Source organism: Neomonachus schauinslandi, chromosome 16, assembly GCF_002201575.2.
Source record: "Neomonachus schauinslandi chromosome 16, ASM220157v2, whole genome shotgun sequence".
Taxonomy (NCBI): domain Eukaryota; kingdom Metazoa; phylum Chordata; class Mammalia; order Carnivora; family Phocidae; genus Neomonachus; species Neomonachus schauinslandi.
In genome coordinates, this window is record NC_058418.1 from 4,245,410 (window position 1) to 4,255,814 (window position 10,405).

The 10,405-nt window shown below is 46.6% G+C and overlaps 1 protein-coding gene across 1 annotated transcript; it reads left to right on the forward strand.

The window, feature by feature from the left end:
* The first annotated feature begins 718 nt into the window (after positions 1-718).
* LOC110573636 (putative protein ZNF720) lies at positions 719-9,101 on the forward strand. The gene is made up of 3 exons (XM_021682263.2): positions 719-799; positions 8,371-8,497; positions 8,992-9,101. The coding sequence occupies exons 1-3, from the start codon at positions 719-721 to the stop codon at positions 9,099-9,101; spliced, it is 318 nt and encodes a 105-aa protein (XP_021537938.2).
* The last annotated feature ends 1,304 nt before the right edge of the window (positions 9,102-10,405 follow it).

The following is a 10,405-nucleotide window of genomic DNA, read 5'->3' on the forward strand; positions in this document are numbered from 1 at the left end:
TCATTCAGGGCTCCGGGTGAGTCTTTTTTTTTAAGATTTTACTTATTTATCCATGAGAGACAGAGACAGAGAGAGAGAGAGAGAAGCAGGCTCCCAAGGAGCAGGGAGCCCGATGCGGGACTCGACCCCAGGACCCCGGGACCATGACCTGAGCCCAAGGCAAACGCTTAACCATCTGAGCCACCCAGGCGCCCCGCTCCGGGTGATTCTAAGTGAGGCCAGGGTTCAGGTTATTTTTATGAGCGTGGCGAGCAGGCTCTGGCTCAAGGAGAGGACACAGGGTCTCTGCGACACGAGTCCGGGAGGGTCCGGTCCGGGCGGCACACGGCTCCTAGGCTGTAGAACTTGCGGGCGCCTGCGGGAGGGGAGGCCCCTTGAAAGTGTTGCCGGGCGGACCGGGGAGACCCGGGGGCCTCGATGCAGCGCGTCCCAAATATACAGCCGAAGTGTCGTCCTCTTGTCCCAAGAAAGAATCCAGGGACGTGCAGAGCACAGCAAATGCGCGACACAAACAGGAAAGCTTGCTGAAGCAAAGTACGCTGTCGGGATGTGCGAGCGGGAGCCCCCGACGGAGACCGCGCCGCCCCGGGCTTCGGGCTGCTCCGTGTGACCGACGGTTGTCGGCCGGGGGGTGGACTGTTTGTGACTCGGGCTGGGAATTTCTCGAGAGCAGGGTTTCCGCGCCTTTTCTTCCTTATTTGGTCGGGCGCTTCCGGTCATGGCGCCCGCCATCTTGGGCCCGGCCGGCGCGATCCGGCTTCCTGTGGCGCGCGGCCCGCGCGGGCCCCTGACTTCGCCGGTGCGTGGCCTCGCCGCTCCGTTTGCGGTTCCCCAGGTGTCCGGGCCGCCCGGAGCCCGCCGCCTGCGCTGACGGAAGCAGAGACGGGGAGACTCGGGGGCCGGTCTGCGACCGGGAGCTCATTGTCTGCGCACGGCTCCTGACACAAAGGACTGGGAAGTCGGGCCTTTTGTGCATTTCACGGTCCTGCCTGCAGGCGACCGGTTCACGGGGGCGGAGGCTCTGTCGGGGGCTTTGAGCGCATTTTCTCCCGTTGCGGCTGTGATTCCCCCACGAGGTCTCCTCCGAGAAAGGACCCCGCAGAACGAGGGCAGAGGAGAAGAAATGGCTAATTCTCAGGTAAGCCTTGCGTCCCGCGTCGGAGGCCTTGTCATCGTTTTCTCCCGAAATTCCAAGCGCGCAGAAGTTGGAACGTTGATTCCTTCAGTACGGATGTTGCTGTCTCCGCGTTTTCACCGATTTTTAAAGACCTTCTTAAAAGGATCCCGAGGGGCGCCTGGGCGGCTCAGCCCGTCAGGCGCCGGACTCCTGAACGCGGCTCCGGTCGCGATCTCGGGGTGCTGAGGTCGAGCCCGCGTGGGGCTCCCGCTCGCTGCTCTCCTCCTCCTGCCCTTCTCACCACCCCTTCCCCCTGCTCACGGGCGCATGCACGCACCCTCCCTCTTCCTAAAATAAAATCAAATCTGTTTTTTTTTTTTTTTAAAGTGTAGCTCTTTAGGGTACTTTCCTGTATTCCGGAGCCCTCTTTCCCTTCCCTCCGACCTGGCTTCCAGTAGGACGCGAGCGGTTGTCATTTTGAATTCATGTCTTGTATCCGTCAGAAATGTTCCCTCTGTGACAGAGTCACAGGGGGAAACCATTGAATTAAAGATTTTTTTTTTTAAAAGATTTTATTTATTTATTTGACAGAGAGACACAGCCAGAAAAGGAACATAAGCAGGGGGAGTGGGAGAGGGAGAAGCGGGCTTCCCGCGGAGCAGGGAGCCCGATGTGGGGCTCGATCCCAGAAGCCTGGGATCATGACCTGAGCCGAAGGCAGACGCTTAAGGACTGAGCCACCCAGGCGCCCTCTGTTTCTTTCTTTTTTTTTTTTTTTAAAGATTTTATTTATTTATTTGACAGAGACAGGCACAGCGAGAGAGGGAACACAAGCAGGGGGAGTGGGAGAGGGAGAAGCAGGCTTCCCGCGGAGCAGGGAGCCCAACGCGGGGCTCGATCCCAGGACCCTGCGATCGTGACCTGAACTCCATCCCAGGACCCTGGGACCATGACCTGAGCCGAAGGCAGACGCTTAACGACTGAGCCACCCAGGCGCCCCGAATTAAAGATTTCTGTCGTGGATGCGGTCGCGCCCTGGGGTGTCCGTCAAGGGGAACATTTCACGGTTAGGTCGCGTCTGGATACTTCAGTGGCTGTGTGTACACCGAGATTAAGAAAATGCACAAAGAAGCAGGATGGGTATGTGTCTCAGATAACTCAGAAAGTTCTGGAAAAGACACAGCCTTGCTGATTAGAATGTGCAAGAGAGATGCTCTATTTAAAATACACTAGAAGGGCGCTTGGGTGGCTCAGTCGGTTGAGTGTCAGACCGACTTTTGATTTCAGCGCAGGTCATGATCTCAGGGTCGTGGGATTGAGCCCAGCGTCTGTCTCCCACGCTCAGCGGGGGGTCTGCTTGAGATTCTTTCCCTCTGCCCCTCCCCCCACTCGCGCTTTCTCTCCCTCTCTCTCTCAAATCGTTAAAAAAAAAAAATACACTGGACGTTACAGGATGTGGGCGCTGCATGTGGCTTGTAATTTGTATAAATCCACTCTTTCCTCATAATTAGATTCATAATTCTGATTTACTTTTGGGGGCAGTGATAATAAGTCCTTCCCTGTGCTGCAGGCACTGATAACAATTTGCTTATTATTACAGCTGACGGTAACTTCTTTTACTTGGCTTGGTGCTCTCTGCCAGATTCCTCCTATGTAACGTGAATTTATCTCTTAATCATTCATAATGATTGGATGGATTTACTGCAAGGTGTGCAGAAGCCATCACATTGAAACTGGAAACTCCTTTCTTCTGAGTTTCTCTTTGCTTGTAGTTTCCAATGGAAAATGAGGGCTCTCTCTCTTGTGCACCAGAGGTAACGGACTGCTGGAAGTGGTGTTTGTAAAGAATTCAGGCCGTTGTCCTACGAATTTCTGTTTCATTCCACCCCCACGTCTCAGACACACTCTATTCTTTGTATTTTCAGAAAAGGAAAACCAGAATCACGTAATTAACATGTTTGAGTACCTTAAAATTCTAAAACCTAACATAGCATAAATGGTTATTGGAAGAAAACTTTCAATGAAATACTAGACTCAGAAATGTTAGCGGTTTTCTTTTTTTCCCCAAATTTTTATTTAAATTCTAGTTAGTTAACATCCAGTGTATAGCTGTTTTCTTTATAGCATTCTGTGTGTTTGTCTTTATAGTGTGATTAAAAGAAGCATCATCATCCACACATGGATTTATAAGTTTTATGCCATTGAGAATGTTTCTTCAGTTACTATGACAGTTTTATACTCTGTCACTTTGTATGTAATGGCTTTTTACATGTGTGGATGTGTGCATAAAATGTAAAAAGTAGATCCATTTTGTGTCGGTGCCTTCTTGTTTCCATCACTCTTCTCAGATTGCAGCAGGCTTGTCTCTGTATTACTGTCCCGGGTGTCATTTTAGATCGATTCTAGGTCAGACAGCCTGGATTAAAAACTAATCCCTTCCATGTACTGGATGTTTGTCAGAATATTCTCATAAAAAGAACATGTTCTGTTAGATTATTATTATTTCTTTGTGCATTAATTTATGAAAAGTCATTAGAATGCTATCTGGTAACCAGTAAATGCTCAAAAAGTATTGTTGTGCCGTTCTTGCTAAATAAAATGCCTTCAGTTCCAAGTCCTCCAAGAATTCTTAGAGTTCTACCTCTTTGTTATTTAAAAAAAAAAAAAGTATCCCTTGGCCCATAGGCTACTGCCTCCGTTAGAAATGCAGACTCCGATCCCACTCCAGAAGTCTGGAACAGAATCTGCATTTTCGCAAGATCTGCAGTGCGTGTTGTAAAATTCTAACTCACATTAGAATTTGATAAGTACATTTGTAATCCACCAAAACTTTCCATGTAAGAAGTAGACACAACTTCTACTGTGTGATATAAATGTAGTTCTCAAAAATGTGTATGCCTGTATTGATGCCTTCATTTGACAAGTTATCTTGGGTAAACACAGTATTTACAATGGTTTTGTGGTTCATATGCCATCCTCTTACCTCAGGGCTAGAGAATACATTAGAGCATATTAGTGTGTTAAAAATTATCTTATGGGGGCGCCTGGGTGGCTCAGATGGTTAAGTGTCTGCCTTTGGCCCAGGTCAGGATCTCAGGGTCTTGGGATAGAGCCCAACTCAGCAGGGGGTCTGCTCCTCCCTCTTCAGTATTATCATGAGGTAAAGGTAACTGTCCATCTGCAGGTGTGATTTGGAGGTTAAGCTCAAACTGGTTTGGGCCACTTGCAGCTCTTTGTCAGAGCAGTCCTTAATCCTTGAGGAAGTTTCTATTATTGGGGGGCTGTGCCCATCAGGGCTTTTGCCTGAGTTGAAAGATAAGCTGGAAAGAAGAGCTTAAGGAAAATGTGGGACAAAGCTCGCTGGGTACAGGCAGGTGGGCAGTAAAGGTCCGGTCTCAGGGTCTAGCTGGTGACAAATCCCTCCTCTGGTTTTATTCCCCTCATTCTTGAGGGGCACAAGGAAAAGGTCTATCTTTTGGAGCTACTTTCCTGCTAGACATGGGCATATCCTAAGGATTGACTGAAGAGCAGAATTTTTCCTCCGCTAGTTTTAGATATGCTTGTGGGTGTCCAGGTTTAACCCCAAGCTGCTCATATCCCCGTGTTACTACCATTTGTAATTTTATAGCCTCCCTGTGCTTGGACACAAATTGCACCAAGCAGTTAAGTACGCAGGGTCCAAACAGCAGTAAGAGCAGTGTTGTGTTAGTTTCTTTTTGTTATAGTCCTACTGACATTTACTAGGGAATTTATCCCCCAGGGATGGCCCACTCTGTTTATAGCTTTTAGCATCTCTAGGATAATAGTGACAAGAAGTAAAATTAAGGTGTTCATTGTGGGGCGCCTGGGTGGCTTAGTTGGTTAAGTGCCCGGCTCTCGATTTCGGCTCAGGTCATGATCTCAGGGTCGTGGGATTGAGCCCAGCATCTGGCTCCCACGCTCACTGGGGAGTCGGCTTGAGATTCTTTCCCAATGCCCCTCCCCCTGCTCACACTCTCTCTTCCTCTCTTTCTGTCTAAAATAAATAAGTCTTTAAAAAAGCCCCCCAAAACAAATAAATACACTAGACATTACAGGGCATGGATGCTACATATAGCTTATAATTTATATAAATCCACTCTTTTCTGGTAAGCGATCAAGATCTGCGCTCAGTGCAGTCTGCTCAAGATTCTCTCCCTCCTCCCTCTGTTCCTCCTCCCCCACCCCCGCTTGCTCACTCTCTCTCAAATAAATAAAATCTTAAAAAAAAAAAAAAAAAGGTGGTCATTGTAAAATCAGACCAAGTCAGAGGGGTCTAGGGCATCTATTTGCCATGTATTAACAATAAACTGTGGTATTTATTACTCAACAGTCAGAGAATGATTTAATCTGTTAAAGGGGCCTGGCAGCAAACAATAAGGCTGAAGAAACCAGAACAGCAGAACTAGTGTCCTACGGATAGAGATTATTAGGGTTTAAATTTGAGAGCCCTTACGCACTGAGGCTCTACTAACCTTGTGAGCTTCTCCAACAGAAGTTTCAGGTCAGTGAATGGCTCACAGGAATATTTGTTGTTACCTGGTGCTAGTAAACCCCCCCCCCCCCCCCCCGGGCCCCCGGGTCTCTGGGTAGATGCCTGTTTTACTCTCCTAGGGTGGATTCAAGGTAGGGCTCCCTCTAACGGGAAGAAAGAGCATGTTAACCACATGCACCCGGTATTACTACAGTCCCCAGTTTCATTTGGGTGAAGCCTAATTTCAGTGGGTAGAGGGAGGAAAAATTTTCACATTTGTTGAGTGTATCCATCACCTGTCAGAGATTAATTATACGCTTAATGGCTTGAGAAACCTGTGGGTCTGGAGGTGAGAAGGAGTCAGAGCATTTTGGAAAGCCCTCCCGTACGTCATCCCAAATGGGCCAAGATTTTAGTTTGCCCTTTGGGGTAGCTCTCACTCTGGTGAGAGCTGTTGGTAGTAACTTTAACCAATGTTCCTGTTTCCTGGCACAACTTTGCCAGAGTCTGGTTTAGGGTTCTGCTCTCCTGTTCTGTCTTCCCGGAAGACTGAGTCTCCAGGCAGAGTGTAACCTCTACATGACACCTCAAATGATTTTGGATATAAAGCCTGGCGCATTGTCATTCTGGATTGACCTTGGCAACTGAAATTGAGGAATTTTCTCCTTTACTAAGGGCCTAGTTACTTTGTTAGTTCTTTCTGTCGTTCAGGGAAAGGCCTTAGTCCATCCAGTGAATGTATCTACAAACACCGGGGGCCATTGGCATTACAGGAAAGTCTGTTCACCAATCCTCCCCTGGCATTGTCCAAAAGACAGGTCTATTTTAGTTAAACCAACAGGCTTAAACTTTAATTTACAAAAATGACCCCAGATATGTAGATGTGAAAAAATTTGGGTTACTTTATATTTTTGTGGATTTTAGAATGCCCCCCCCCCTTTTTTTTTAATAAGCATTTGTCTTTTAACCAGCTAAATAGAACTCTTACTGTGCCAAGTGCATGCTTCCAGTGACCCAGGGAGTTGCTGCCTCCTTTTTTCAGGGTTAAGGGAAAGGAGGAAGTGCTTATGGACCAAGCAGCCAGGGTGGACATTTAAACTGGGAACAACAAACAGACCAAACAACCAGGTGAGATGGAGGTTTCAATCTCACAGACCTTAGACTAGTCTCCTTTAGGTCACTCCCATTTTGCTAGGTTAGATCATCCCAAGCCTGTGAAAGGCTGGGTCCTGTGATCTGTCATCAGGGATGTCTAGACTCAAGTTGAATGAGTATTCAATTCCCCCAGAGTATTCTGACCTAATATTATGCTGGCTTGCCCAGACTTTGTGAGACAACTCTAGTTTACCTCTGAAAGCTGTGTCACAGGGCGCCTGGGTGGCTCGGTGGTTAAGCGTCTGCCTTCAGTTGAGGTCATGATCCCAGGGTCCTGGGCTCGAGCCCCTCATTGGGCTCCCTGCTCAGCGGGCAGTCTGTTTTTCCCTCTACCCTTCCCCCTGCTCATGATCTGTGATCTCACTCTCTCTCTAATAAATAATTAAAATCTTAAAAAAAAAAAGCCGTGTCACGTACCTGTTGTTAACTTATCCCAACAGAAGTCCTTCTGAGTAATAGTAGTCAGAGTGGATGCTGGATTTCAGGTGATGTCAGAACCCCAGGCTGGCAGTCACAGGCACGAAGAGTGAGAGCCCCCTTCCTCCCTCAGGGAATCTGCCCCTGGCCCCAGTAACTTGAACAGTTTAGCCGGGGTGAGCTTGTGGTGCCCACTGCTTCATCTGTTGGAAGCCAGGGAACCAGAGGCCAGAACCTGGGAAAGACACCTGTCCCATCTGGATCACCAAATTTGTAACTGAACTAAAGTGAATTTGCTTCCCGGTGAATCACAGACAGAAACTACACAGTGGAGTTGTCACACAAAGGAAAATTTATTTATAGTAAATAAGGAGATCACAGGGAATAATTTCCAAAGCCAAGACTCCCAGAGCAAGAGTGAATGAGTTCCTTTTATTTAGGCTTAGGATGAATATTTAGAAAGGGCAGCCTTGTCATCTTATGAAGAGGTGGGCATAAGGTCATGCATCTGCTTTAAGGAAACCATTCTAACCACACTTTGTATGTTATGTAAATGAGCTTTGTGCTCCTCCTTGGGGGAGAATTTAGTATTATAATGAGGTAAAGGTAACTGTAGGTCGCTCCATGGGTCACTCCGAGGTGCATCTGCACAAGTGTGAGTTGGCAGTTAAGCCCAAACTGGTCTGGGTGGTCTGGGTGCTGGAGCATTTAGTCAGGGTAGTATTTACGACTTGTGTAGTAGTTTTTGTTTCCATTACGGGAAACTATGTCCCTGGGGTTTTTTTGCCTGAATTTAAAGATGGGCTTGAGGGGTGCCTGGGTGGCTCCAGTCCAGTCCTTAAGCCTCTGCCTTCGGCTGAGGTCATGATCCCAGGGTGCTGGGATCGAGCCCCGCATCAGGCTCCCTGCTTAGCGGGAAGCCTGCTTCTCCCTCCCCCACTCCCCCTGCTTGTGTTCTCTCTCTCGCTGTGTCTCTGTCTGTCAAATAAATAAATAAAATCTTAAAAAAAAAAAAAAAGGCTGGGAAAAAGAGCTTAAAGAAAATTTGGGACAAATTCAAGGGGTACTAGCAGGTGAGCAGTAAAGGTTAGGTCGTGGGTCTAGCTGGTGACATTAACTCCCTCTTTCATCTTAGGAACCATTGTGAACTCTGTCAATGGCCACTTGGTAACTGTGGTGTTTATTGCAGGCACTGCTGACATTCAGGGATGTGGCCATAGAATTCTCTCAGGAGGAGTGGGGATGCCTGAACCTCGTTCAGCGGGAATTGTACAGGGATGTGATGTTAGAGAACTATGGAAACCTTCTCTTCTTGGGTGAGGATAACTTCCTTCCAGACTTCCCAAACCACACTCAGGGTTTTCTTCCTTCCCTTGAAGACCGTCTCTTGGAAGATTCTTTCCACGACTGGGATTCAGATGGCTGCAGTAAGGGAAGTAAGTAAGGGTTTATAGGTGGAGAGAAAAATCTTCATGATGTTTCCTTTCCAGCTTTAGCTTCCCCTTCCTTAAGGTAACATCATCATTTCTGTAGATTAGTGGCGATTCTAAATATTGAGGGGCATAAAATGGTACTGCCCACATCTAAACTCCAATTTCCACTCCTTATTATTGTATGTAGTACTTGGAAGTGGAATCCAAGATCTGCACATTACAAATTCCTCCTTTATGTTCTCAATGGGCTGTTAGACCACAGCTTCTGGGAAGTCATTTTCTAGAATTCTACAGTGTCTTCTCTTCTCTAGTGAGCATAATACTGGATTGAAAGCTAGAATCTCTAGCAATACTCATTCCTTTTTTCTAATAAACAGGTCTTGTTGTGTCAAAGCCAGACCTGGTCATCTTTTTGGAGCAAAAGAGGGAGCTCTGGGATGTGAAGGGAAAGGAGACAGTAGCCATCCACCCAGGTAGGTGGGAATGAATAAAGCAGATGACAGAGGTGAGGCCCAAAGGTCAAGGAGGAAGCTAGACCTTACACTGTGGTTTGGGTAGCTCTCTTTGAATAGAAATACGTTTGAGAAGCCTTGGTGTATTTCTCTTGCTGTCAGAGGGACACCCCCTGTCCAACACTCATCATGCTCTTACATCCTGAGGATTCTCATTCAGCTCTAGTGATCTTCCATCACATTCACAGCATAGACAACACCCTCCACTTGGATGGTGAAGGCCTTCATGATCTGAGTGCTTTTCCATGGCTTTTGGAGGCCTGGGGAAATCTGTTATAGGAAAAATCTGCCTATTTCTGAGGAACTCTGTTGGACCATTTCTAAGTTCTGTTTTGCCTCATGTCAGAGGTGTGTGCGGGGAGTGGTGGGCATTTTGGGGCTTGGTGCAGACATCCCAGGAACAGTGGAGACAGATTTCACCTCTTTTCTGCTTTATGATTTCCAATTTTATGGAAGCTTCAAACATAACTGTACAAAATGGAGACAGTAATTTCTTCAAATAACAAAGCACCTCCCTAAAATGAGAAAATCTAACGCTTCATTTCCCTTCACAATTTCCTTTCTCTTGTCTGGACTAAGAGTAGAAATCACAACTCAATGCGATCCAATTCCTCAATTTAATGTTTCTGTTTGTATCCCAGAGTTCCTATATAAGGTAATGCCATAGGGGAGCTAGAACACTTAGTACTTAGTACATAATGTCCCAGTTGTTACCTTATTTCTTAATAATTGCATCATTTTATAATTTTGTCCAGTTGAATATGAATTTCCTGTGACTGTGTCCTATTTTCACTTTCTGATTACTTTTATAGGAGATTCACTTGATTTTGAAATGAGAAGTTCTGCTATGACAAAGGCATGTGCTTTATAAGAAATGAACTATATAATTAGTAAAAGTCCCATATTAAAAAAAAAGTTTTGTTCATGTAATTTATTTCAGGAAAAATTAATCTTCAGGTTTTTCTTCTACTTTTCCTAAGAATGTATCTGAATTTAATCCCAAATATTTATTTTATTATTTTAAAGATTTTATTTATTTATTTGACAGAGAGAGACACAGCGAGAGAGGGAACACAAGCAGGGGGAGTGGGAGAGGGAGAAGCAGGCCTCCCACGGAGCAGGGAGCCCGATGCGGGGCTCGATCCCAGGACCCTGGGATCATGACCTGAGCTGAAGGCAGACGCTTAACAACTGAGCCACCCAGGTGCCCCTCTGTGTTTATTTAGAAATAAAGGGCTTTTGTTTGTTTGCTTGGTTCTAAAGAATGGATCACAGCTTT